The sequence below is a fragment of the Cyprinodon tularosa genome, unplaced genomic scaffold (genome assembly GCF_016077235.1).
Source record: "Cyprinodon tularosa strain WSP-4 unplaced genomic scaffold, ASM1607723v1 ctg102, whole genome shotgun sequence".
NCBI lineage: Eukaryota > Metazoa > Chordata > Actinopteri > Cyprinodontiformes > Cyprinodontidae > Cyprinodon > Cyprinodon tularosa.
This window is the reverse complement of record NW_024037805.1, coordinates 1,367,222-1,394,119: the sequence shown is the minus strand read 5'-3', so window position 1 is coordinate 1,394,119 and position 26,898 is coordinate 1,367,222. Positions and strand designations below refer to the sequence as shown.

Sequence of the window (26,898 nt, the reverse complement as noted above, 5' to 3'; positions counted from 1 at the left end):
TAATCTCCTAACTTGTATAAATGTATATATTATTTAATGTCAGCTAACAGAACCCCATTCAAATGAATTATATAACGGCACTACTTTCTCATAGAGTTAACCGTAAGATTGAATGAGAAAGAGTGGGCCCTCTTCGTGTTTTCTTTTACGGTAGGAACAAACATTCTCGTTAAGAGGTTCCTCCTTAGCCGTTGATCGGACTTATTTTGCTGTGACTCGGCCATTGCAGAGTGTGCTTTACAAAAGCGTGGATAACACTTGTTTAGTTTAATGCAATTGAAGTCTGTTTTTGTGACACCGAGGACATGGCATCGTGGAGCTACGGGGCCTGTTCCCTCTGTCAGCGGCTGGCGGCGGTGAAGATGATGATCAGGGTGGGTGAAGTTAGTGGGTGTCATTGAATGCAGCATGTTTACAGTGGAGGTCAGATGACAGGATTAATGAAACAGTTGCCTTTTAAACACATTTTACTTTTTATTTAATTGTCATTTACCCTCTTCTGTGTCACCTGGCTAGTTCTACACCCGTCCTATCCATATATAATAAATTATAAATGTAGGACTCTATATCTAAAATCTGTAAGATTACATTTTATTTTCCTGATCCAATAATTATATTACAGCTTTTTTATTGTTATTACACTGTCACAAGTACAGGGCAGCGAAAAGAACCTTTAACATTTAACCCATCCCCTTGGGGAGCAGTGGGCTGCCATTGTGGGGCGCCTGGGGAGCAGTGTGGGGTTAAGGGTCTTGCTCAGGGACCCACAGTGGCAGTCTGTGGGAGTGGGGCGCTAACCACCAGGCTTCCACTCCCCTCCAAAAAGGGATAATTAGATCAGCATCAATCCATTGTATGGTTTTGTTAATTTATGAGTTTGCTGATGCATTTATGACTAGGCTGGGTTCAGTTAAAGTGCTGGAACCGATCATTGGTACCTTTTTTTTTTTTTTCATCCAGACTGTGAGTGCAGCAGCTCAACCAAAGCCGAAGGCAGATTTCCTGAAAGGAGAACCTCACAGGAAGCACCCAGGAGTGACAAACCTGAAGACTGTGCGGCTACCCGAAGAGCTCCAGGTGGCTGCACAGTCCATTATTCACAGTAGGTTTACTACTACGTTACTACGGTACTTTATGTTTGTTGGTGAACTGCTTTATTTGCTTTACTATCTGCATTTATCACTTTTTAATCTTAACTCGCTTTTATTCTGATTTTATTTTCATTCTTTTATATTTAATTAGTGTAAATCACTTTGAATTTTTTTATGTCCTTCCTAATATGTGTCTTGCCTTAACTTACCTTACACCTTCTTTATTCAGCAGTTGGACAGATTGCTTTCTCACACATCAGTCTTATGTTTCCATATATAGAAGCACAAGTGCCACAGCTTCCAGAGCGCGTTCAGAAGCTCACAAACTTTCTTTGGAGCCGGAAGCGAGCGGTTGAAGATTTGACCCTGAGGCAGAAAGCTGTGAGCCTGGAGAAGGAACTCTGGGAGAAAGCCATGCAGAAGATCGGAGGTGAAGGATTGAGGCCATTTTATGATCTTACTGCATGCTATTCCTTAACTTAACATTCACCTAATTTCGGGAAATTCTTGCCTATTTTGCACACCCAAATGGAAAAGCAAATAACTTAGGAACTGTAAGCCCAAATTAAATGTACAATACAATATTTGAAAGCAAAATTGGGTGAGTAAACACAGACCAAGCTACATCAGTTCAAACATGACTCAAAGTTGTTTTTCTTATTCTCGAAAAATGATAGGTTGTTTTTAAACAGGAGTAATAAATACATTTTTGAGAAAAGGCAGGTCTCATTTTATTACATTTGTTCCACATCATGTCAACCACAAATGCAGAAGATTTCAGACCTCTGGCTATAACATTTCCAGAGCTGTGGGGCTTTGAACTTTTGGTGTCACCGGCGTCTCCAAAAATCTCCATATGTGCCAAATGCTTTTACTATGCTTTGCTTTACTATTTGACTCATCGAATAACACTGAAGTATTTTGATGGCCACAAAACATTTATGAGGCAAGTATTTTGCACTAATTTTCAGAATCAGTGTATATAACAAAATGTAGAATTTTTACACCTATAATAACATAAAAATCTACAAAACAAAGGGAGACTGCTGGTTTTTAAGCTAAAATAAGCCCCAGTTCCTTTTCTGAGCTGTATTTTATTTTATTTTTTAGCCTTAGGTATTGGAATAAAGCAAAATCAGCATCCAAAAAAAAAAAAAAGGACCGTTGTTGTTATTCAGCTTGGAGCTGCGTGCATTGTTCCAGCCGCAGCTGTCTGTGTCTCTCTAATGCAAGCCTCTAACACTGTTCCCCTTTAAAGAAATAATCTTACCCCTTGTTACATTACTTATATTCTAGGTGCTATTTTAACACAATGGACAAGATAATTAAAACTTGACTTATGAGGGAAAATTATAAAACAATGAAAATACTACATCGTTAATAATGACAATTGTATCTGTGCATCTAAAAGGCTCTTTCAGTTGAGTTACTTTAGAAGTCAATTTAGGGCGTTAATACAACAAAATGTAAGCCACAAGTTTTAAGCATTTAAAAAAAAAAAATAGGAATAATTTTTCCCTTAATTTTACTTGTATGTGTCATTTTGTGTCGCCTTATCGGCTAAAATCCCAATAAAAAATTCTATTTTTGTGGGAAGGAAGACTTTTCTAAAATTGTTTAGTCTGACGACCTTGGAGGGAGGAGAAGGAGGAGGAGGAGGCATTAACTGTGATATTTTTGCAGATTTCGATGAGCAACTGCTCGAGGATCGCATCAGGAAGAAAGTGTTGTCTGAGCTCAGAAGAACCACGTATCGCTGGACTCCCTTGAAGTAACACAGCAAGCATTCGCCTTGATCTTTGTGCCGCCGAATGTCGTAGCTTCAGTAGATAAGTATGTCCACCCTGGTTTCAGGTACGAAGAAGAGCTGGGCGTGGTGTACATGGCGGCTCGGCTGGCTGGAGGCTATGCAGCAGTGAGGAGAGCTCTAAATGAGGTAGATTGAACAGGATGACGCCTCATTGAACTGATTGAACCAGTTCTGAATTTAGACTTAGACTTAGACTTACACTTAGACTTGACTTTATTAATCCCTTGGGATTACTCCCTTCAGGAAATTGTATTTCCAGTAGCAGGAAAAAAAAATAGACATACAAGAAAATAGAGGATGTTTAGGCACAGTATATACAATAGAAAAATAAAAACAATTAAATAAGATGTAGGAAGATGTATTGGGGGATGAGGATAGACAAATAAATACAGAGGGCTATAGCAAAACAATAACTTAAATTAACAGTTATGTAGTGTATTGCACTTGGATGGTTGAGGAAAGAGAGTGTCCAGATTATAAAAATCTATGTTTTACTGTTATTATTTTTTTTAGATTAAAAAGAGGGATCCTTCATTTGCTCCTCACTCCCTCCTGGATTTCGGCTCCGGCTTAGGAACCGTCGCCTGGTTGGTTAGAAAAGAAAACTAAACCTTTGTCTGCATTAAACACACCAACAGCTTGTTGATTGTCTCCCTCCTGTCTGCAGGGCGTCGCATTCATGTTGGGGCGACTCTTTGAAGGAGATGGTGTGCGTGGACAGCTCTGCACCGATGAATGTTTTAGCTGAGCGACTCCTCAAAGGTAAAAGGATGAATTTAAATTCAAGTCTTTTTAAGCGACGACTGTTTATTGGTCTGCTTTGCTCTGCTTTGCAGGCGACAATGAAAGAGCCAAACCTCACATCAGAAATGTCTATTTCAGACAATTTCTTCCCGTCTCTCCAAAGGTACGTTTGTCCCAGAAAAACCCAAACCAGGCTGTCGCACTAACAGATCTCTTGATTAGACAACTACTTTTTGGCCCACCTAGTGAAAGATGTTTAAAGATCCATAATATGTTTGATATTACAGCAACATAATCACTCTCTCTCATCTATTCTGTTAACCCTTTATAGAGAATTCAGTGAAATACTTTGAAAATTTTTCAAGCCAATAGTGTTTTTGGAAACCAGGACAAAACCTTATTACCTTTGTAACATAAAAAAAAAATGGATATTTTGATGGCAAAAATTAATGTCCATGTAATAACAAGAAACGCCATCTTGCCCAAATATATATTAAGAAAATATTAAGAAAAATATATTCAGGCAATATATTGCCCAAAATTCATGAAAAACAGTCAGAGTGAAAGAAACACATTTTTTTTTTTGGTCCAACATAACCTTAGAGGCATTAATGATGATACTGGCACTTACATTTTTTAGTTTATAAATTTAAATATAATTGTTAACTAGGCTTCTTAACTTTTTAACTTTTCAATTAGCTTTTTTCCTTTTTTTTTCTTGACTTGTTAACTTTTTTCCAACTTAATTTACAGTAGATAACGTATCATCCAAGGGCTCATCTAATTGATCCAATCAGTTGTCCAGCCATGCAGCAGGATCTTTGCTGAATGCCTGGATATAGATCTTGTGCTTCTAGACCTCACTTAGGGACGGGGGGTCTGGGTTATTTTAGTTTCTATTCTGTCCCAACATGAAGAGAACCTTCTGGTAATGGTGCCTTAAAGGGACAAAATTAAACCTGCTCTATATGTACACAGAACAGATGATGAGCTCCTCATCAATACAGTCCTACGTTCATTAGTTGAAACACATTATATGGGTTGTTTTACACAGAGCCTAATGTTTTAGAACTTTTATTTCTGTTTGTTCTGCATTTACAGATAATGAAAGCATCACATTTAAGCTAAAGGTTGAAAACTTGAAAGGTTGGCTTACAAAAAAACCTGTTTGAAAGCTAACTAAAGGTCTCTATTCCAAAAGTTACTGTTAATCTTACAAAGTGAGCCCCATTTAACAGATTCTAATTAATAGAGTCTTAGTATTCTTTTTACCTTTAGAAGTGTCATCACTTGCCCCGACGCACACACTCAAAAACAAAAATGGGGGTTTATGTGTCTATATATATATATTTGGGCTGAAACATTTAATGGGATTAATCGTGATAATTCAATTATTGAAATAATCATCGACTAATTTATTAAACAATTAACTGGAGTATAGAGACTCTAAAACATGTCTTTAACTGACAAAACAACCCACTTAGATCAGTAATTATACCAAGATTGTTAAAAAAAAAAGTAAACATTTTGTATTTAAGATAAGAAATCTTTTTTTCTCTGTCAGTATGCTCTATCCAGAACTCCTCAAGTGGAAAAGCTTAGTTTCACCTGGTTCAATAAAAAAAAAATCTCCTTTAAGGAACCTTTGGCTATCTGATTAGCAAATGATTAATCTAAAAAATAATCAACAGATTATTTCTAATTGCAAAAACTAAAATAACTTAAAATAGTTAAGGCATAGTATCATTAAATACACTCATCCCAATAATAACATTTAAAGTGCCTCAGTTGATAATATAATTATAATTCCCATAAAAATTATTTAGCATTAGTCTTTTTCTGCTGCAAATCCTAAAACCTAAAAATCTCCAAACCTTTGACCTTTTTTTATTTATTTTTTCAAGCTTTTATTTAATGACTGATAACCAGTTTATAACACCAACCCAGGCAACAGTAAAAGACACATAATAAATTCCACCTATTTTCATTTCATCTTTATTTGATGGACAGTACAGGCAAACATAGTGGCCAAACAAGTGCTGCATTTAAAGTTTATAGCCAAAGCTAATTTCCATTATAATATAATAAATACTACACTTATTAAAAATAAACATACATTATAATAACATGAAATATAAACAATAACATGATCAAATTGTAAAACATGCATCTCATACACAACTTTTACCAACTTAGAATAATTAAAAATGTACAGTACGGTTTGATGATATTAATAATCTATTACAGTAATAGATAAATAATATTATCAATTGATTCATTGCCCAAGACACATTTTTAACTTGGTGAGCTTAAAAACACACTTAAACAAAATCTGGGATTAAAATCTGCATTTGTAAATGTCAGCTTTGCAGATTATTATTATAATGAAGGCCTTGAAGCTCCAGGTTCTGTCTCTCCAGGTGCAGTTTGATCTGGTGGTTGCAGCTTTTACTCTGTCAGAGCTTCCCAGCGGCGTGGACCGAGAGGAGGCAGTGGTGACTCTGTGGAGGAAGACCAATTCTTACCTGGTTGGTTGAATCTTTCAATGTTCAACAGGCTTTACTGCTCTGAAACTGGCCGCAAGGGAAGAGCCACGTGTTAAAATGATGCTGCTTTTCTACTTTTTATTGACAGTTTTATTATTTGAAAGACGAGCCAATTTACACAACACAATTAATGGCACGCTGTGGTCCAAAAAACCCCCAGATAAACTCAACTTTATTTATAAAGCCCTCGAAAACAACCACAGCTGCCACAAAATACATATGACTTAAAGTTAAAATTGTTTAAAAACAACAGAATGTAAAGGAATCAAGCAAATATAATACATTGATTAAAACAAATAAAACCAAATAAAAAAAAAAAGGCCACAAGTGTCAAAACAGAGAGTCTCATGCTGGCAAAATCCAAAGATTAAAATTGATTTTAAGGTTAGTTTTAAAATTAGTAATTGAATCAGAATCAAGATTATTGCCAAATAGGTTTGCACTTATAAGGAATTTGACTTGGTGTTTATGGTGCAGACAAATTAAATATGTGAACAGAATCTACAGCTATATACAATATACTATTTACTATATATAGTACATAGCTATATACCAGAGGTCACAGATTAGCGGACCGCAGTCCGGATCTGGACCCAACCTGATTTAAAACATTTATAAATTACCACGTTGTCTGACGACAGTGTCTAACTTCACTTGCGCCGCTTCTCCTGGTAATATGGTAAAGCCACACGGAGCGTCCAGCATGTGATACAAATTAGCCAATGAGCTGCTGTCAGTTCAAATGGTCAGTTCAGGTGTTTTATAAACTATATGAATCACAAAATTGTCGATATACCAAAGTGAAAGATTGTTGTTCTCTTTCTCAAAAAAATTTTTTTTAAATATATGTTAATTTATAAATTCAATGTATAACATGAATGCATAAAAAACTGCTTTTTATTTCAGTGTTAAATTATGTTTAAAGTAACAGATTATAACTAAAAATGGCTCCGGACCTTTACTAGTTGTTGATTTTCATTATTCGGACCCCGCTGATTTTTAATCGGTTACCCCTGCTATATACTATATACACAGTAGACTGTGCGTTAATGTAGAAAGGTGGTCCTTGTTGATAAGGCTGGTGGTGTGGCGTGAGGTTATGGTCTTGATGGACGGCAGCCTCCTGCCAGAGGGAAGTGACTGGAATAGTTTGTGGCTTGGGGATGAGGAATCAGCCACAATCTTCCCTGCGCGGTTTAGAGTCCTGGAGGCGTACCGATCCTGGAGAGATGGAAGATTTTAGCCAATCACCTTCTCTGCAGACCGGATGACACGCTGCAGTCTGCTCTTGTCCTTAGCGGTGGCACCAGCGTACCAGATGGTGATGGAGGAGGTGAGATGATAGTTCCCAGAAAGCAGAAAGACTTCCCAATGATAACCGTGGAGTCACAGAGGGTGATGGGGATAGCTGGGGATGAGTTCTTCCTGAAGTCCACAACCATCCACGTTGTTTTTAGAACGTTGAGCTCCAGGTTGTTCTCCCTGCAGCAGGTCACCAGATGGTCAACCTCCCACCTGTAGGCGGACTTGTCCCCATAAGAGATAAGTCCGATGAGAGTGGTGTCTTCTGCAAACTTAGAAGTTTGACAGACGGATGACTGGAGGTGCAGCTGTTGGTGTAGAAGAGCAGAGCAGAAAGAACACAGCCCTGGGGGGAAACCGGTGCTGATGAGCTGTGAGTCAGAGATGTGTTTTCCCAGCTTCATGTGCTGCTTCCTGTCTGACAGGAAGTCTGTAATCCACCTGCAGGTGGAGTCAGACACACTCAGCTAGGGGAGCTTCTCCTGAAGCAGAGCTGGGATGATTGTGTTGAAGGCAGAGCTGAAATCCACAAACAGGATCCTGGCGTAGGTACCTATGGAATCCAGGTGCTGGAGGATGTAGTGAAGGGCCAAGTTGACAGCGTCATCTGCAGACCTGTTGACTCTGTAGGCAAACTGTAGGGGGTCCAGGAGGGGGTCAGTGATCTCTTTCAGGTGTGACACAGAGGTCAGGGCGACGGGTCTAAAGTCATTAGGTCCTGATGTCCTTGGCTTCAAGGAACAGGGATAATGGTGGAGGATTTGAAGCAGTTTGGAACATGACATGTCGCCAGTAAGGTGTTAAAATGTCTGTGAACAATGGAGACAGCTGATCAGTGCTTCAGTGTGGATGGAGACACAGAATCTGGTCCAGCAGCTTCCCGGGGGTTCTGTCTTCAGAAGAGTTTATTAACATCTCTCTAATTTATGGAAAGAGTTGTCACTGAGGTGGGAGGAGGGGAGAAGGGATGGGCCTTTAAGGTGGGTATCGTGAGAGGCGCCCAGGCCCCAGCTGAGGTGGGGGAGGTGTCATGGCTGGTGGTTGCAGGACTGTAGAAGTCATTCAGGTCGTTGGCTAAAGAGCAGATTATACTTCTTTAACCGCACACATCAAATGTGGCTTGGGTCTGGTCGCGAACCAGTTTTAATGGTATGCTTCTGCACCGTCGGTCTGGAATTTCTAGAGACGCACAGTAGTTTCCTACCAGAGTGCAAGGGGGAGCATATTCGAGAACTTCGGCGGATGGTCACGAGAACTTTGGCGGCGCCAGCAGGTGTTTATCTTTCAAAACCACAATGGCACATCTGCAAAATATCACGGTCATGGAGATGGATCTAGAGTTGCTAGACATTAAAGCGGAAGAGTCTTTGTTAATAGTATGCAAAAAGACCGATTAACCTTTCGTCGTATTTCTCCATTGTTGTTGTTCCTCAGTTTTTTAAAAATGGCGCACTCCGGCACCGAATCAAGAAGAATATTAGTAAAACTTTAAATGTTGATAAAAATTACCAGCATAACTTCTAAGAGGCAAAGATAAACTTACATTCAATGTTTTAAATGTCTTTTACAATAATATGATTAAAGTTTATATTCAATACATTTCAAATAATCAGTTGAAATTGATAAATAACTTAACTCTACTTAATGCAGCCAATATTTAGAATTTCTAAATATTTATTTAAAATAAAACAGGTATAAAATGTAATAGAATTTATATTTTATAATTTATTTAATGTTAAAATAAAAGTACTCCTACTATAATAATAATACTACAACCAGCAGTTCATTGTTTGTTTATATGATACGATCTGTGTTTTAGGTTCTGGTGGAAAATGGTACCAAAGAGGGTCATCAGATGCTGATGGAGGCCAGAGAGTCTTTATTAAAGGTATTTGAGTATTTAATAAATTATTCCTGTTATTTTGTGATGATGGATCAGTCTTATAAACCTAATGGTCGATCTCCAGAAACAGGAAAAGGTCCTTCATGACCCTCGACCAGCATCCATGTTTGCACCGGTAGGCTGAAAAACCTTCAAAGATCAGTCATCATCTCAGCCAGCAGAGTCAAACATGGTTGTTTTTTATTGACTTGTTTTTTATCGTCTAATTTAATTCAGTGCCCTCATGAAATGGTTTGTCCTAAACTGGCCCAGGAGCCCATCACACCCTGCAACTTCCAGCAGCGCTACCATCCTCTACCTCTGCCAGGGGTAAGACCCAACCTGCTAACAGAGGGAAAAAATACAGAACATTGGATCAATTGTTTTATGTCTGTGGTTAGTCATACATTTGATGGTAGTAAATACTTTAATTTTGATACAACTTTTGTCAAATATTCAGTTTATTTCTCTTATTTTATATATTCATTTATCCTTTTTACTCACTATAAAGGTTTTCACTCAGTCTGTTTTTACCTGCAAGGCCACACAATTCCCCTGTTAGAGTGTTTGTAGACCAGACATAGCTTCTTCCCAAATCAAACCACATTCTTTCTCAAGGTTTATTCCTAACATGTTACTGTTTAACCAAAGTGGCTGTAATTTGTTTTGACTCTGACTACTTTTCTATTGTTGTAAGTAAGGGGGAACGAACGCTGCTCAGGCAGAACGGGGCTGAATACTGTGCCATAAGGGCTGTATGATTAAAAGATATAAACTAAAGTGCAGACTGAGTGAAATCTTTGGATCTCTGTTTATTTAACTAGAGTAAATAGTTGAATACTTTTTATGCCCACTACAGTAGTTAAATAAATGAACATTTAAATATTTCCTCCATCCATTTGTTCTGTATTCAGAAACATGAGTGTCAGACAGAGAAGTTCAGCTACTTGATCCTGAGCCGAACAGAACCAGCAAAGGCAGGAGCAGAAGGTCTGGACTGGGGAAGGCTGATCGCACCAGTGCTGCGCAGAACCCGACACGTCCACTGCCACATGTGCCGCTCGGATGGGCAGCTGCAGCACATGGTGGTGACGGCACGGAAACACAGCCGGTAAGAAGCGGCTGGAAGAGAGGGAAAGCTGCTGGTTAAATAGATCAGTGGACTGAAGCTAGTTTGTAGACCTTAATATAAACCCAGAGCTAAATGACTTAAAGGTCATAACTACAAGTTTTTTCCTCAAAATATTTTTTCATCAAAATAAAAAAAAACTTGTCATGGGTCCAAAATATATAAATATTTACTTCTAGTTTTGATGCTAACGTTGATAAGAAAGGGCTCTGCAGCGTTTAAATTCACATGAAATGGATCACAGGCGTTCCCAGATCCTAGTTGCGTGTTGGAGCCTCGCAATGGCTTCTTCTTTCGCACAATTTCTCTGATGCAAGCCAAAAGAAAAAAAAAAAGGTAAAGATTGGTGAAGCTGCTTTCCTTTTGGACAAGTACCGTACTTTTCGGACTATAAGCCGAAAAGTACGGTAAACTTTTTCCCCATTTTTCGACCATTTTTTGACCTTGCGGCTTATATAACAATGCGGCTTATCTATAGACTTTTACAGCTAATGGCCAATAGGGTAATACGGTACCTCCGGAAGCAAACTCAAAGAAAGACGGACATTGTGAGCGCAAACTTGGACATTGTGTCAAGTTTGTGTGACACCCTCATTACGGAAAACAAACGTTGAAATGCATATGATGACGCTTTTAAGTTAAAGGCAGTCAATTTGGCAGTAAACAAAGGAAATAGAACCGCTGCACGTAACCTTGAAATCAACGAGTCATCAATCAAGAGTACGTTGGAGACGCCAGCAGGAAGAATTGTCTCAATTCAATTGTGTTGAAATGTTAATAAATAGGAGCTTCCCCAAACAGTTGCCTCTTTCCCGACAATCCTCTCTGTGCATGAATCATATGGTAATTAAACAGAAAAAACCTGCGGCTTATATTCAGGTGCTGCTTATATTCCGAAAATTACGGTAAGTTAAATATCTGCTAATGCTAAAAAAAAGCTAGAAAACAATACTGAATTAGAGCGTGCAAGTGTGCCACTAACAGAACGGAGGAAGTAAAACTTCCATATTGTGTCATTTTCAGCGGTAACCCCCCCCGAGATTGGGGTTTAATCCCAATCCGGCTGAGTAGGGCGAGTGGACCAGTCTGCAGCAGTGCAGGCTCGCTGGAAATTGGCAGCCGGTGTAATGGCAAGCTAGTCGCAGAGGGAACCAGTGCAGTCAGATATAAGTTCTGCTGGTTTGCTGCATTTTTGTCCCACTGACAGAAAGTCACAAGTTAGGAAAAAGAAAAAAACACCTTGTCTGATTCTGTTGCATCCCCTGGCTGGGTCTAGGAGGTATACGGAACCAACATAAATTTAGACGGGCAATCACGGAGTCAAAAAGGCATTTAAAGCTGCAGAGGGAGCTGCACCGCCCTGGTAATTGCTAAACCTTCGGTGTTCAGCTGTGATGTCAAGTTGATGATATTCATCATTTGAAAATAAGTGTACATTTAAAATGTGAAATAAATACGATTTATTGATTAATTGATTATTAGGTAGAAAGTTATTTTTTCATAAATTCTTATCAGGAAAAGTTCTCAGGCCCACTGTTTTATTTTTATTCTCATAAAGTTAAAAAAATAAACATGACATTTCAGAATTTATTTCTTACCTTATTGGATAAAATGTCATTAATCCATTTAGAATAAATCAGCTATGACATAATAATGATTTAGATCAGGCATCTCCAAAGTTGGTCCCGGAGGGCCGCTGTCCTGCAGGTTTTAGAGGTTCCCCTGCTCCAGCACAGCTGATTTCCATTAATAGTTGATTAACAGGCTTTTGCTGAACTGCAATCATCAGAATCAGCTGTGCTAAAGCAGAGAAACCTCTAAAACCTGCAGGACAGCGGCCCTCCAGGACCGACTTTGGGGATGCCTTCTTTAGATGTTTGACTACTTTCTGATACATATATTCTGTGCTATTTTGATGTGAAATAATTGTTTTTCCAGAGATGTGTACCGCTGCGCTCGGAACAGCGATTGGGGAGATCAGCTGCCAGTCATTGAACACGTCAAAGAAGAGGAGATCGACAGCAACTCGGAGAGATGATCCAGATGGAAACTAGTTAATTCTGGACTGTTTGGAAACAGAAATCCCTTCAGAATCTAAAGGCAGATCGTCTGCTGTAGTGTTTTACTCCAGGTCTGTTTGCTAAACTACAGGAAGTCTATAGGTCTCTATTAAACATTTACATATGTTTGGTTTCCCCAACTGTAGTCCATAAGTATTTGGATGTTGTATTTTTGTGTCTTACTTTGCATCAAATGAAAGTTTAGAAATGTCAAAATCAGAGGTGTCAAGTAAAAAAGTACAAATACTTCATTAAGTACAATTTTAAGGTATCTATACTTTACTCCATTACTTATTTTTTTTCATACTTCTACTCATTACATTTTCACACAAGTATCTGTACTTTCTATTCCTTATATTTTTAAGACAAATGTTACTCGTTACTCTTGGCTTCGTTTAAATTGTTTATAAATATTTATTTCACGTCATGTGCGCCACCCAAGCAGATCATTGGCGCCACCAACATCTAGTGAAAACTAGTGTGATTGGATGGGTTATTAACGCAAACACTCATTGGTTAGCTAAAGGAAATCATCAGAAGCAAGCAGGTGTTCTTCAAACTGCTAACATGAATTGTCTATGCCATGCTGCAATGTAGGATTCAGAAAAAGATGCTGAAATGTCTGAAAGGTCGGACACAGACGAGAGCGTATCTGGAGATGGAGACCAACAAGACCTCCCTCATCCTTGGTCCTATCTCAAATAATTTTGTTTAAATAGTTGTAAAATTGAGCTTTTAATTCATAAAGTGGCATCTGGCTGTTTTTATTAAAGGTTACTTTATATTTTTACACTTTAAGTAGTTTCTGGAGCACATACTTTTTCACTTTAACTTGAGTAAAGAGGTCAAGTTGATACTTCAAGTTTTACCAGAGTGTTTTTAAACTGCAGCATCTATACTTCTACTTAAGTAACAAATGTTTGTATTTTTGACACCACTGGTCAAAATAAAACTTGCCATCAACATCCAGACTTTCCAGATGAAAATATCTGTTTCGTTGAGAGTAGCTGAAACACTCCGGAGCTCTACTTCACTTTGGTTTCATGGAACCATGCTAACTTGCACCGCTAGCCTGCTCCTGGCCAAGCTAGTCAGGTGACACTGATCACAAACCAAAGACTTTCTCTCCTTCTTGGGATCATTGGCCGGTGGAGGCAGATAGTTTATCTACTGTGACTGGACTGTGGGCCAGAGCATCTGACCCAATGATTTATATTCTTGTTATGCATCCTGGTCCCCTTCAGATTCCAATAAAAGCCATATGTATCAAAGCAATGAGGTTTTTCAGTGATGTCTGTACCCCATCTCTCTACATTATATAAAAACACTAATAAATACTATTAAATTACTTTCAATATTTTAACATTATGATGGTAGCGTATACCAGTTTTTCCCAACCTTCTTTGACTTATGTACCCCCTTGGTCATTTTATCACACCAGGACTACCTCCTTGTTCCCCCATCAAACATTTTACTTTCCAAAAATAGTATGATAGAGCATAAAACAAAAAATATTCATTTAATTTCTTAAAATAAAGCTTTAATGCTCAGACATTTCATTAATTTCATTTCAAATAAATTTGTTTCCTGGAAAGTGAATAAGTACTGGAATAAATACAAAATCAAATCAAGTTACAAATCTACGTTTTTTTTTTAACAGAAGCTGGATTTCTTCTGAACAAGTCTCCTATAAATCAGGGGGGGGGAAATGAATAAATGATCTTCAGATATGACACTTTTACTTTGGTTTCACCATTCACTGTGTTAATGAAACGTCTGCCCTCCTGAATCCCCAGTAATGGGATGTTTTATCCATTTAGCCTTGAATGCAGCTGCTTTGGTGCTTTCTTCTCTTTGACTTTGCGCTGCTTCCTGCTCTAGCTCACAGAGAAGTCGTGCAGGTGCAAAGCACTGATACCCACTTTAGTCTTTCATGAAAATATTGATTTGAATCTTTTTTTGTTGATCAAATCTTGGTTTATGTTGCCCTTACTGATAAAAAAAAACATCCCAGTCCTATTTTATTGTATTTCTTTATCTGGGAAGTAAAATATTAAATGTTTTCACATAGCTCCTGCAGATCAAATCATTGCTCCTGGTTGGGAATCACTGGCCTTTATTATCTTTAACCTTATAGTTTTCTGTGAACGTTGCTTTTTGTTCTTTTTTTTTTTAAAGACGGCTGTTGTTCTAAGTTCGACAGAAAGGCCTTTGTTGGATTCCTGCTGTGTTGAAGGTATTAAAGAAATGCCTATATTTGATTGTTGTTTTTTTTAAATTACCTGCATGAGCAGGTATTTCTAGGGAGGACATCTGCTACCTGTGCAGACTACTGGGTCCAACATTCAGCATCGCACAGAGCAGAGCCACACCTTTACCACCTCACAGATGATCTGATCTGGGCTCATTTTCCTCTAATGATATTTTCCTGTATGCAGAAAGAGATGCTGAAAACCTTAGCAAAGAAACGATTAAATGCACCATCAGAAGTGGGTTTAAAAGGAAGATAGGTACATCTTCATAACTTTCCTGGCCATGGAAGATTAAAGTATATCAAGGAGGGACTCTACAATATTGGATGTAACATGATTTAGACTTCACATCACTGAAAAGAACAGCTGGACTACTTTCATTTTTTGATGCAACATTTCCCGAGGTTATTGGTGTGTTGGATGGAAGATACATTACAATTAAATGATGCTCCGGATTTCGTTAACTGGCAGTTTAGGCATTTAGTGGATCTGTTGTTTGCTGAATCAATGAATCTGTGATCAACCTTTTAGTCTCTTGAAGAAATCTACAGACCAGCATTTAGTTTGATTACATACACCATGCTTTGAAGTGGAACTGCCTGGTCTTTGTGGAACGGATGAAACAAGGATGCATTCCTCACGCTACCTGGAGTCTGGTTTTATCCTTATTCTGGGATTTCTGAATGAAGCTTTCATTAAATAGGCCCCAAGATTTGGATATTATTCCTGTCGCTAAAGTCGAGGATAACATGGTTATCTGGGGTATTTACCCAGAGAAGTCGAGTGCAAGTAAAAACCAAAAGACTCTAACCTCTTAAGAAGTATAAAGAATAGCAGTTGGGCTCTTCTTAAACCCCAGTGTTAAAAATGAGGCCATATTTAGCCATTGGAAGGATCTTCTGTGGTCCTTGAGCAAAAGTTAAATATGGCTCAAATTAAATTCACTGGTCCAGGCTGTTGGTGGTAACATGCATTTAACAGCGAAATTTTCAAACAAAACAATAAAGTTGGTTTCAAATTCAAAATATCAAAAACATAAATGTAAGCTACAACAAAAACTGAAAAAAAAAAATCAAACCTTTCTTCTTTTTTTTTTTTGCTTTTCCTTTTTAGCTTTGTGATCTTAAATGTTAACTAAACCTTTCAGAATAGAAATCAGTCTTTCATTAAAACACTATTTAATAATTTTACAACAGAACTATGATTGTGTTTTTATATATGTTTAAAAAAAAGGGAATATTTTTGTGTCTAGTTTAAACTTGTCAGATGTTTGCCTATGCAGAAATGCTTGGGTGCCCCTGCTTTAGGTTGAAGATGCAGCCTCCTGCTAAGTGCTTCAATCTGCATCATTTTAGGTGAAAAGAGAGCTTATATTTGATGTTAAAAGTTGATTGAATTTATCCGAAGCAAAAATGTTGAAATTCTTTTTCTCTGCATTAACTACTTTACTACATATAATACTTTATTAAAACTTTATTTAGCATTACTGTGTTCATACCGCCTCCCTAAGTTAAATTGACTTAAGGGAAAAAAGTGATGCTACAAAAACTGGATATTTTGTTAATGGCTGCATGGAGCAGAGAGCAACAGGAACTTCTGATAAGTGCTGGTTGGGTTCAACATGAGAAGATTATGTCCCGTTTTAAAATTTTACAATTTGATGGTCAAAGGTGACAGATTCTAATGCAAACCTTTAACGTTTAAGTGGAAAATGGGAATAATTTGCAGCTTTTAAATGTTATTTACCTTTTCCTTTGTAAACAAACCCACTAATCAGACATATGCATTATCTCATAGTGATCATAGTGGAATTCTATAATAGAGTCTGAAGAAATCTGATAGATTCTTTTATTTGAAAATACCTTTTTAGTGTAGTTTAATGTATTGTGGAAATAAAATTCAAATTGTCTGCAATCTGAGCAGCTTTAATCAACAGTTTTTATTCATGAAACACAATCATAAAGTTCAGCATCTGTTAACTCCCTACAATCTGTTTCAGTGCTGAGGTCAAGTCTGGGTATTTGAACTGATATCCAGACTCTAGAGTCTTCATGGGTCGGACTTTCTGTCCCTGAGTGAGGATCACGGCCCTCTCGGAGCCCAACAGGGCGCTCATGACGAACTCAGGAACAGGAAAGATTGTGGGCCGCCTCAGAATTCGACCCAGTTCCTTGGTGAACTCATAGTTGGTGGCGAACGCGGGTGCTACTCCGTTGTACACCTGTGGTGAGGAGTGTGTGACTTCAGTGTTGGCAGGAGGCTCCAGAGATCGAGCAATGATTCCTGCCAGATCCGTGACGTGGATCCAAGGGAACGGCTGTCTTCCAGAGCCCAGAGTTCCCCCGAGCCCCAGCCAGAAGGGCAGCAGCATCTGCTTCATAGCGCCGCCGTCACGACCCAATACTGCCCCTGGTGGATAAAGGAGGAAGGAGTGAAAGACCATCCGACCTGGGGGCTTTAGTTCTAAACCGTCCCTTTGGCTGTCCTCAGCCAAACTGCAGGACAGAAAAGTGCTCTGAAACTAGTAGTTGCTACAGATCAGGAGTCGCCAAACTTTTATCTTCCAAAAGCTACATTTACACACATACAAATGAGTGACGGAGAGCCACTCATGTTTAGTAACATTACTTTTTTCCAATCTTTCCACGCATATAAATCCTGCACTCCTGAAAAGTTGAAACATTATTAAGAATTCAAAAACTGTAAAACTGAACAATAAGAATATCAAAACTGATCATTAATATATTCTGATTGGACCTAGGGCTGGGCGATGTGAAGGTGTTCCCACTGTATACCTATTAGTGTTGCACCGATATCATTTTTTTGGCCCCGATGTCCGAACCCTGGCTGTGCAGTATTGGCAGATACTGATACCATCTGTCTGATGGTGCATTGATGTGTGTGTATATATGAAGAACTACAAACTACTTGGATGTAAAATAGTTGCCATCATGGCTTTGTCAAGCTGCTGCCTATCTTTTTGAAGAAGGGAAAAACAGACTAATACAAAGTGAATCCAGCAGAACTTTTTATTGCCTTCCTGGAATGGGTGACAGTAGTTGAATAAACTTATGGCTCTCAAAATGGTATCGGTGCCCTATTAGCAGTGTTGGGCACGTTACTTTGAAAAAGTAATTAGTTATAGTTACTTCTCCACAAAGGTAACTGAGTTCCTAACTGAGTTACTCCACAATAAAAGTATCTAGTTACTAGTAAATGTAACTATTGCTTTACTTCTGCGTTTCTCGCAGCCGTAACCCTCGCCACCCGGCCCCCACCTTCTCGCCGTGTGTTTCAAAAGCCAGCTGAATAGAGCGTACGACAAAGACAAGGACTATGGGAGAATTATCCTGCCATAATGCAAGAGCACATAATTTCAATTTGAGAAAAGAATTCCATCTTCTTGCACTCAAAACTTATAATGCTCACATTCAAAACATGCTCTCTCAAATATTTTCTCTTCTCTCTCAAATCTTTGTTTCTTCTACTGAGTGTGCCTGTGATAAACCTTACCGACAATAAAATGGCTTTTTAATTTAAAAGCTATTAAAATAAGAAGCTGAAAAATAACAATCAGGAAAATAAAAAAAGGAAATAATAAAGGGCGATTCAAGAATCACCAATGAAAAGTCACTTAATTTCTGCTTGAGGCAGAATTAGCATCTGCCCTGACTAGCAAACTTTTTTTTTTTTTTCTTCTGACAAGCAACTCTGAGGCGGGAGTTTTCTGTTCACATCACGTCACGTCTGAAAATGGATAGCTTTTTAAATGAAAAAACCATTTTATTGTCGGTAAGGTAACTACCGAGTAAGGTAATTCAGTAGAGTTAGATAAGCGCACCCTTTCTGAGGCTGTCGTTCTATTGGCTGGAAAGGTTGCTAGGCGACGATCTGATCCAAACTGAGAGAGAGCAAAAAAAATCCACAAGCAGAGCCTACGGGTTTGCGAGCGTAACTGAGACTCCAGCAGAGCGCTGTTTGTGCGCGAAGAGAAGGAAGCAAGTGAGAGGAGAAAATATCTGTGCAAGAAGCATTAAATCTGAGAGAAGAAACAAAGATTTGAGAGAGAAGAGAAAATATTTGAGAGAGAGCGCATGTTTTGAGTGTGAGCATTATAAGTTTTGAGTGCAAGAAGGTGAAATTCTTTTCTCAAATTGAAATTATGTGCTCTTGCATTATGGCAGGATAATTCTCCCATAAAGGACCTGCAGAGAGTTTTGCATTTATTGCAACTCAACGTAAATGACATCAGGGGGGAACGCTATCTGATGGGCCTATAAACCCGTCAAATAGCGTTCCCCCTGCTTAACATGTGGGGAACAGTATCTGATGCGGTGTAAATATCATCAGGCTGCATTGCCTCTACTCATGGGTGTGAAGTATTTTAACAGGGCTTTCAGATCTGGTGAGTGTATGAAATTAATAGGGTTGTCAAAAGTATCGATACTCAAAAAAGTATCGGTACTGAAATGTTGTATCCGGATACAATACTTGTTTTTAAAAGTATCGATACAGTGTCGCCACCAGTGGCACCTAAGCAGTCATCCATCTAAAGTGCAGAATAGAGGACAATGCACTTTCTGAACACTGTGTGATTGAATAATTCTGTGCACTTTTCAGTTTCAGACTTTTTTTTTGTAACAGGTGCAGCTGCTGAGAATTATTTTTGTTTCTTAACCGGTTGGGCTAGTGTCATTGTTATGTGTGCAAAGCATAGCCAAGGAAGGAACACTTAATTTTAATTTTATAAGTTTTTTATCAAGCTTGCTTAATATTGTGCACAGCATACATCCTCAAAATATTATTTATTGTATTTATTTATCTATTTATTGTATTTTGTTTATTAATGAAAATATTTCTATAGAATTTTGGAGTCTTTGTTTTTATCCTTGTGGTATCGAAAATGGTATCGAGTATCGAATATTTTCCTTAGTATCGGTATTTAGTTGAAAAGTTTAGTGTCGTGACAACCCTAGAAATTAATAGTTATTAATTGTTATAGATACTGCAACATCTATGTATCTTGAATAATGCCGCCTGCGCTGTGCGGAGATGCAGGGGGAACCGTATCTGATGGGGAAACGCAGCACGACATAACACCGGTATTTCCATCAGGAAAACGCTGTTTTGCTGCTGGATCCTCCTCACTCTCCATCTCTCTGTGTGTGCTGTACGTTAACACCCGCCAGCAGAAACACCCACCTACCCAACTGACAGACGGAATCTCACTATACATCAGCCATTCTCATCCTCTCCTCTCTAATGACAAGGCGCGCACGAGTTCTATCATGAAAAAAGGTTCATTGTGCGACCTGAGTAACGCGCAGTAACGGGGTGTCTGCAATGCTAACTGCGTTATAGTTACAGTCAAAGTAATTTGTTAGATTACCTCATTACTTAAAAAAAGGTAACGGCGTTAGTAACACCGTTACTTTCAATGCCGTTACTCCCATCACTGCCTATTTGTTGGTACTCGCTACCGATAGCACCATTTTAATGCTGGATCGGGGCCCCACACATTACTGGTATCGGTACAACACTAATACCTATCAGAGCTGAGCAGTTTGAATGTGATTTTAACCCGGATCAATTGCTGAGTTGTTTGACACAGGTCGACAAAATGCGAGCGAAAATTTGTCGCCTCAATCCAGGAATTCTATCTTTCCATTCAGTGACTGGATGCAGTCACTTGGTTTTCCTTAATCTGGCTGCATTGTCTCTGTAAAGAGCCTTGAGATGGCATCTTTTGTGAATTAGTGATATATAAATAAACTAAATTGAAACTTTAGCATATTACTCTAAATGATATGTGGCATAAACAAATCTCCCTTATTTTCTTCACCAACACATACCGGCACGAATCACCACCTGTTTGGTGGTTTTCGCTGCCCTCTCAGGAAGGGACGCCGCTGCCTCCCACTCTTTGACGAGCTGTGACAGGAGGTCAAATGGCGTCCAATCGCTGTCCTCGGTGTACTCAGCTGTCAGACTGGGTTTGTAGCACGCTGTCGGTCGATGAGAAAGAACAGACAAAGCCCATCAGAAATCTTCCTCACGTTTGCCTCTTGCAGCAGATCGGCGAGCAGTTACTGAGAGACACTCTTACCAACGCCTGAAACCAGCACCCAGGAGTGAGGCGGACTGGAAGACGCAGCGATGGCTTGAGACAGAGCTTTAGTTGTGTCGATACGACTGGAGAACAAATCCTTCTTATAGCTTTCATTCCACCTTGAAAGAGAAAATTTAATGTTAAAGATTTAGCAACTGAACCCAAAAACTACAAACTAGTGGAGAAGTTTTTACTAGTTTAAGAGGCATTCATCCAAACACTAAAATAGGTTAATTCAATTCAATTCAGCTTATTTCAACAGCGCCAATTCACAACACACGTCATCTAAAGGCACTTTACAGTTCAACCAGATCATCCAGTTAAATTGATTCAAAGTTTTCTATCTAAGGAAAACCAGTTGATTGCATCGACTCATTGACTCGAAGGCAATCCCTCACACTAAACATGCTTGTAGGGACAGTGGAGAGGAAAAACTCCCTTTTAACAGGAGGATTCAATTCATTAAAATACAAAAAGATGCTAGGTAATGCGAAGTAGCTTAATTTACAGCAGACATAATCTTTCATGTGATTCTAATACATGTTATTTTAATAAAGTTTAAAACTTTTTAATCGTTTATATCATCACAATTATTACAGCCTCTTGTAAAAAATTTTAACATAAGCTCTTCAATTAAGCTGGTTTTCAATCAATTTAAACGGCTTTAGGTTCAGTTATGAACAGATTAATTCTTGAAACAGTTGAAGGATTATACAAGAATCGCAAAGTTTGATGCAGAAAAGTCAAATTTATTAGTAGCTTTCAGGTAAACAATACTTAGAATCTGTTCATGGCGTAATTCTAGAGCTGTAGCTATCTTTACACAAAAAATGTAAATCAACATTTTTAAATAAACATCAGTTTAGAATTTAGAAAATAACTTCTTTATTTTATATATCAAAATATATCGTAAATAAAAATAAAAAACTTGAAATCTTTCTATTTGTTGTAGTTTTAATGGTAGTGCCAAGGGGGGGGGGGGGGGGGGGGGGGGGGGGGGGGGCTAGGGGATGCAAAAGCCCCCCCTGGAAAACTCATAAACCCCATAAGAAAAATTTTGATGCAATCTTTTTCTATCAAAGTTATTATTAAACATGTGGTTATTTTGATATTTTCCCCACGACCAGTCCCAATTAGAAGTTAATTACATACTTCTAAACCAGGGGTCTGCAACCTGCGGCTCCGGAGCCACATATGGCTCTTTGGACCTTCTCCAGCGGCTCTTGATAGTGGTTAAAATGTACATAAAGATCTAAATAATTTACTATAATATATACCGGTATCAATAGCTTTAGCGTTTTTTATAAGTTGGAAAAGAATGAGATTAAAAGAACCAGAAATGTGTTTTAAGAGACATTTTTCTATGAATTAGCTTTAAAATTATACGTTTTAACATTAAAAATAGATGAATTGATTGTTTGAGATGGCAACAACTAATTTCCTATACAAGATAAAAAAAAAAAAAGGTTTTCTAGTTAAAGTCATGGTATATTTTGCGGCTCTAAACAACTTTTATTTGGTCGTACTCTGGGCAAAACGGCTCTTTGGATATGAAAGGTTGCAGACCCCTGTTCTAAACTATTTAAATTCATACAAATACACTATGTTAGTAGAACCTCTTCTATAGATGCACTCAAAACATGACTGATTTTATTTTTTTTTTTATTATTTGAATTGTCAGCCTATAATTACTGTAATTACTGTAAAGCTTATTAAAATACTTTCAATGTTTTTATATGAATTAGCATAATTTCATAAATGATTTGCAGTCCTGTAATTTCAAAGTATTTATCATAATATTCATGGGGGAGTTTCAAACCTTTCATTTAACTTGAAAATATTAACAATACTTTAAAGTAGTGATTTGTTATGAGATGAGCCGAGGCTTCGAGGCGTGTGTCGAGTAGTGGAGGGGGCGTTTCCCAGAAGCGCGTGTTGAGGCGTGATTCATTTAGAGGAGGGGCCAAAATTGGTGAGGTCCAAGGCCTCGCTAACGTGATTTCGCGTGACCGCTTCGGGAAGCAGTTCAGAAAGCGCAAGAATTTTGACAGGAATTTAAACAGTCTCAGTGTTCAGTCAAGATGTGGGAGTTTGGAGGAGAGATGCTGTCAGTTGGATAGAGTTTGGATAGATTCTAAGAATAGATTGGTTGTTTTTCCAACCAATCTAGTTGCTTAAAGCTAATTTTGTTAGAATAAACAATGTAATGATCAAAATTTGAGCAAACCACCAGACAAAGCCAGTGTTAAGACGTCAGTATTTACAAGTATTTTCTCTTCTCTACGGTTATCTACATAGGTGGCGTCATCTGTACAAGACAGGCTCCCACTCTAGAGGTTGATGGTTCAAGACTTGTCCTTGACTTTTAAAAGTTACGATTAAACTTAATTATTTTGGCTGATGAGACTAATTTGCATTGTTTTGCCCGAGTAAAAATATAGATTGGGTAAATTAGGCCGGTTTAGTCAAAAGATTGGTTGAACACAACTTCCAACCTGATTAAAACAAAAAACATGTTTGAATAATAAAAATGACTAACACCTTTCATTTTTCTCATCATTGCCCAATTTGCACAAACACTTTCACTGTCTGCTTGAGTTTATTTCACTAAAATGGCAGAAAAACTGTGAACCTTAAATGATTGTTCTAAGAAATTTTATTATACACACAAACCATTAATAATTTCAAGGGAACTTAAAAGGGGAAAAAAAGAAAAACAGTTGCGAAAAAAAAAAAAAAAAACAGATTTTATTACTAACTGTAGTTCTGCATTACACCAGTAAGTGGTGACATGTTCACATAGAGCCTCGTGAACTGTTTGGATCATTGAAGCAATTTGGTCAAACGGTTCAATGCGTCATGAGGCTTCATCTCACCATCACTACTTTAAAGCAACCTTTGCAGAGTCACATGATAACACAACCTAATTTGGTCATATTTATGCTTTTATATTCAACTGTTGATTTCTATAAACTATTACTTCTTTGATTCAGCCCTCACCCATCTACTTAATTACAATGTTTTGCTTAATTAAAAACAAGAACAAACATAAATTTCAATTGGTCCATGTCTTAATAACAGGTAATTCTACATTTAATAATAACTGACATATGTATAACCTTACATCTACTTCACCAGATGTTGCTGATGAATTCACAATGAATTCATTTTATTATTTTTTTTTCTAATCTGGGGAAACAAAATAAAGTGAATTGATCTTTACAGTTTATATACACTACACTCTACTCATGTGTTTAATTGTTTTCATTGAAAAGCAGAACACCACACATTCATTATACATCTTATTAGTGACTTTTGCAGATTTAAGTCGTGAAGACACATCTGTTTTTTCTTTGCATCTGTTTTTAGTATAAAATGTGGGAAGAAAGGATGATTCTTAGCACCCTCGGTTATATTCTTATGCTTTAAGCCCCTGAAGAGAGAAACCTCTGGAGCTGCCACTGCTGTAGGTAAGTTATTCTTATAGACGTGGGATTTATTTAGAGTCTGTGTACCATCAGTAGGTAATCAGATTAATCGTGTCAGTCCTACTAATTTCTATTTTCCTAAACTGAATTTTACAACGTTCCCTGTGTTTTCGTACAACAATTTAACAAATACAATTACAATTAATTTGTTGCAAATTTAAGTGAGCAGAGGTATAATGTAGGATGGATGGACAGACGGACAGAGATTGACAGATACAACGCCTTGCTGAATAATCCTGCACACCCAATTTCTGAAATTTGTTGAAATAGTTTAAAATTTCCAAAGAATTTAGTTCCACTTGAGGACTGTTTTCCACTTGTGCATTCTTCATAAAAAAATGATATCCTACTGTTTGAAGCCTGGAATGTGGCAAAAAGTAAAGGAGGCCAAATATTTTCACAAGGCATTGTAGATTTATGGACCAATGGAAGGAAGGATGATCAAATAAGGATGGATGGAGGGTGGAAGTCTATATATTAAGATCACACTCAGTCCATATAGAATAAAGAGCTACAATTTTTCCTCTATCATAGTGATAATTATGACTTTATTTATTTTTCTCATCATCTTCTCCTTCTTTCCCATCGCCCTGTTTGCCACAGGTTTCCCTGCTGTGTCTAAAAGTAACAGCAGACTGATACAGCTCATTGGCTAATTTGTATCACGTGTGGCCTGGTGCCGGACGCTCTGGAGGGTTTACCATGTTAACAGGAGAAGTGGTGCAAGTGAAGTTAGACACTGTCGTCGGACAGCATGCGGTAATTTCTAAATGTTTTAAATCCGGTTGGATCCGGACAGCGGCCTCCTAATCTGTGGCCTCTGGACTAGAGTAATAAGGAAAAGACCTCACCATCGGAGAGGGTTAAGAACGTTCTCTCCAGCCAAGTTGACAGCACCATCACATGGCGGCAGGCCGCGAGACTCAAGTTCGCCCTGCAGGAGTGAAAAAAGTACAATCTGAAGGATTTATGACGTTATCTTGATTTACAGAGATGCATGGTGAACAGTCTAGTGATCAAAAGCTAGAAAAAGAAAAAAAAAATCCATCACTGTTCATCATCTGGGAGAACCTTTCAGCTGCAGAATCAGTAGGATGTAACATGGAGGAACTGAGGCTGCTGATCTTACCCATGTTATCTTTCCTGGACCAGACTGACGGGATATCACTGTGACCTCGTGGCCCTTGTCTCTGAGAAGACGCGTCAGTTCACGACCCACAAATCCAGAGCCTCCTCCTGAGAGGCACACCAGTCAAATAAACAGGTATAGGAAAGGTATAGGGCAGGGGTCTGCAACCTGCGGCTCCGGAGCCACATATGGCTCTTTGGACCTTCTCCAGCGGCTCTTGATAGTGGTTAAAATGTACATAAAGATCTAAATAATTTACTATAATATATACCGGTATCAATAGCTTTAGCGTTTTTTATAAGTTGGAAAAGAATGAGATTAAAAGAACCAGAAATGTGTTTTAAGAGACATTTTTCTATGAATTAGCTTTAAAATTATACGTTTTAACATTAAAAATAGATGAATTGATTGTTTGAGATGGCAACAACTAATTTCCTATACAAGATAAAAAAAAAAAAAAAGGTTTTCTAGTTAAAGTCATGGTATATTTTGCGGCTCTAAACAACTTTTATTTGGTCGTACTCTGGGCAAAACGGCTCTTTGGATATGAAAGGTTGCAGACCCCTGGTATAGGGAATAGGAAATTATGGGAAAATAGGAAATTAGTGCATTTGCTGATCTAATATTACTAACATAACCAATGTTTTATTTTTGTTTAAACTGTTTAAAAACTAAAGTGCTGTATATAAGAACTAAAAGAAATTAAAATATCCAAAAAGGAAGACAGGATTAATGGAAAGACAAAGTAATAATATTCACTACTGCTTGTGCACCAGGTAGTGGTGCAAGTGATATTAAATTAAAACTAAAACGATATTAATAAAACTAAAGTTAATAGATCGTATCCATCGATGTATTGATAACAGAACATTATGTATTTTAATCAACGTCCCTAAAAATCAAGCAGAATAATAAAATAAAGTGCGCATGCGTATTATGCATGCTTACAAAACAAAACACGAGTGAGTTTAGCTTACATACTAACAGATTTTCTTTTAAAACTGCGTGTATTTATTTACTTAACTCAACAGCAGCTTTTTACACGTAGGTGATTGACTGTTTGCATTTAATATATGTTTAATTTAGCAACTGTCTGCAGTTTTAACCTTAGCTTAGCAGCCTCATAAGCTAGCTTGCAGGATTCGACCTTTTTGACAATCTACAAATAAACAGAACTGGGGGGAAAAAAAACTTTCCTACCGATTAAGACCCTCATGGTTAAAAGTTTCCTCTCAGGACAAGATTTAAATCCCTTGACGCCGCCGCTTGTATAATTTTGCTCCTCTGCTAGTGTCCCTCAATCTTTCATAACGCCTTTTTGCACCAATGGGCGTTCCGTAAGAAAACATTGCGAGT

The 26,898-nt window shown here is 37.9% G+C and overlaps 2 protein-coding genes across 2 annotated transcripts; one reads left to right on the top strand and one right to left on the bottom strand.

Moving 5' to 3' along the window:
- The first annotated feature begins 192 nt into the window (after positions 1–192).
- mettl17 (methyltransferase like 17) lies at positions 193–12,825 on the top strand. The gene is made up of 14 exons (XM_038279572.1): positions 193–374; positions 961–1,102; positions 1,372–1,521; positions 2,775–2,862; positions 2,946–3,027; positions 3,415–3,488; positions 3,569–3,663; positions 3,738–3,808; positions 6,066–6,173; positions 9,313–9,381; positions 9,461–9,511; positions 9,613–9,705; positions 10,290–10,486; positions 12,443–12,825. The coding sequence occupies exons 1-14, from the start codon at positions 306–308 to the stop codon at positions 12,540–12,542; spliced, it is 1,389 nt and encodes a 462-aa protein (XP_038135500.1). The 5' UTR covers positions 193–305; the 3' UTR covers positions 12,543–12,825.
- Positions 12,826–16,736: 3,911 nt separating this feature from the next.
- Positions 16,737–26,898, bottom strand: sdr39u1 (short chain dehydrogenase/reductase family 39U, member 1). The gene is made up of 6 exons (XM_038279561.1): positions 26,743–26,898; positions 25,543–25,649; positions 25,265–25,347; positions 20,923–21,044; positions 20,669–20,821; positions 16,737–17,225 (listed from the first exon to the last, which is right to left on the bottom strand). The coding sequence occupies exons 1-6, from the start codon at positions 26,756–26,758 to the stop codon at positions 16,792–16,794; spliced, it is 915 nt and encodes a 304-aa protein (XP_038135489.1). The 5' UTR covers positions 26,759–26,898; the 3' UTR covers positions 16,737–16,791.

Excerpts from the sequence above, each read along its gene's own strand:
- mettl17 (XM_038279572.1), top strand. The coding sequence starts at position 306 with ATGGCATCGTGGAGCTACGGGGCCTGTTCCCTCTGTCAGCGGCTGGCG. Across the intron at positions 2,863-2,945 it reads TATCGCTGGACTCCCTTGAA|GTACGAAGAAGAGCTGGGCG; the intron begins GTAACACAGCAA and ends CCCTGGTTTCAG. Across the intron at positions 3,664-3,737 it reads AGCTGAGCGACTCCTCAAAG|GCGACAATGAAAGAGCCAAA; the intron begins GTAAAAGGATGA and ends TCTGCTTTGCAG.
- sdr39u1 (XM_038279561.1), bottom strand. Across the intron at positions 25,348-25,542 it reads GTCCAGGAAAGATAACATGG|GGCGAACTTGAGTCTCGCGG; the intron begins GTAAGATCAGCA and ends TCACTCCTGCAG. Across the intron at positions 20,822-20,922 it reads GGTGCTGGTTTCAGGCGTTG|CGTGCTACAAACCCAGTCTG; the intron begins GTAAGAGTGTCT and ends ATCGACCGACAG.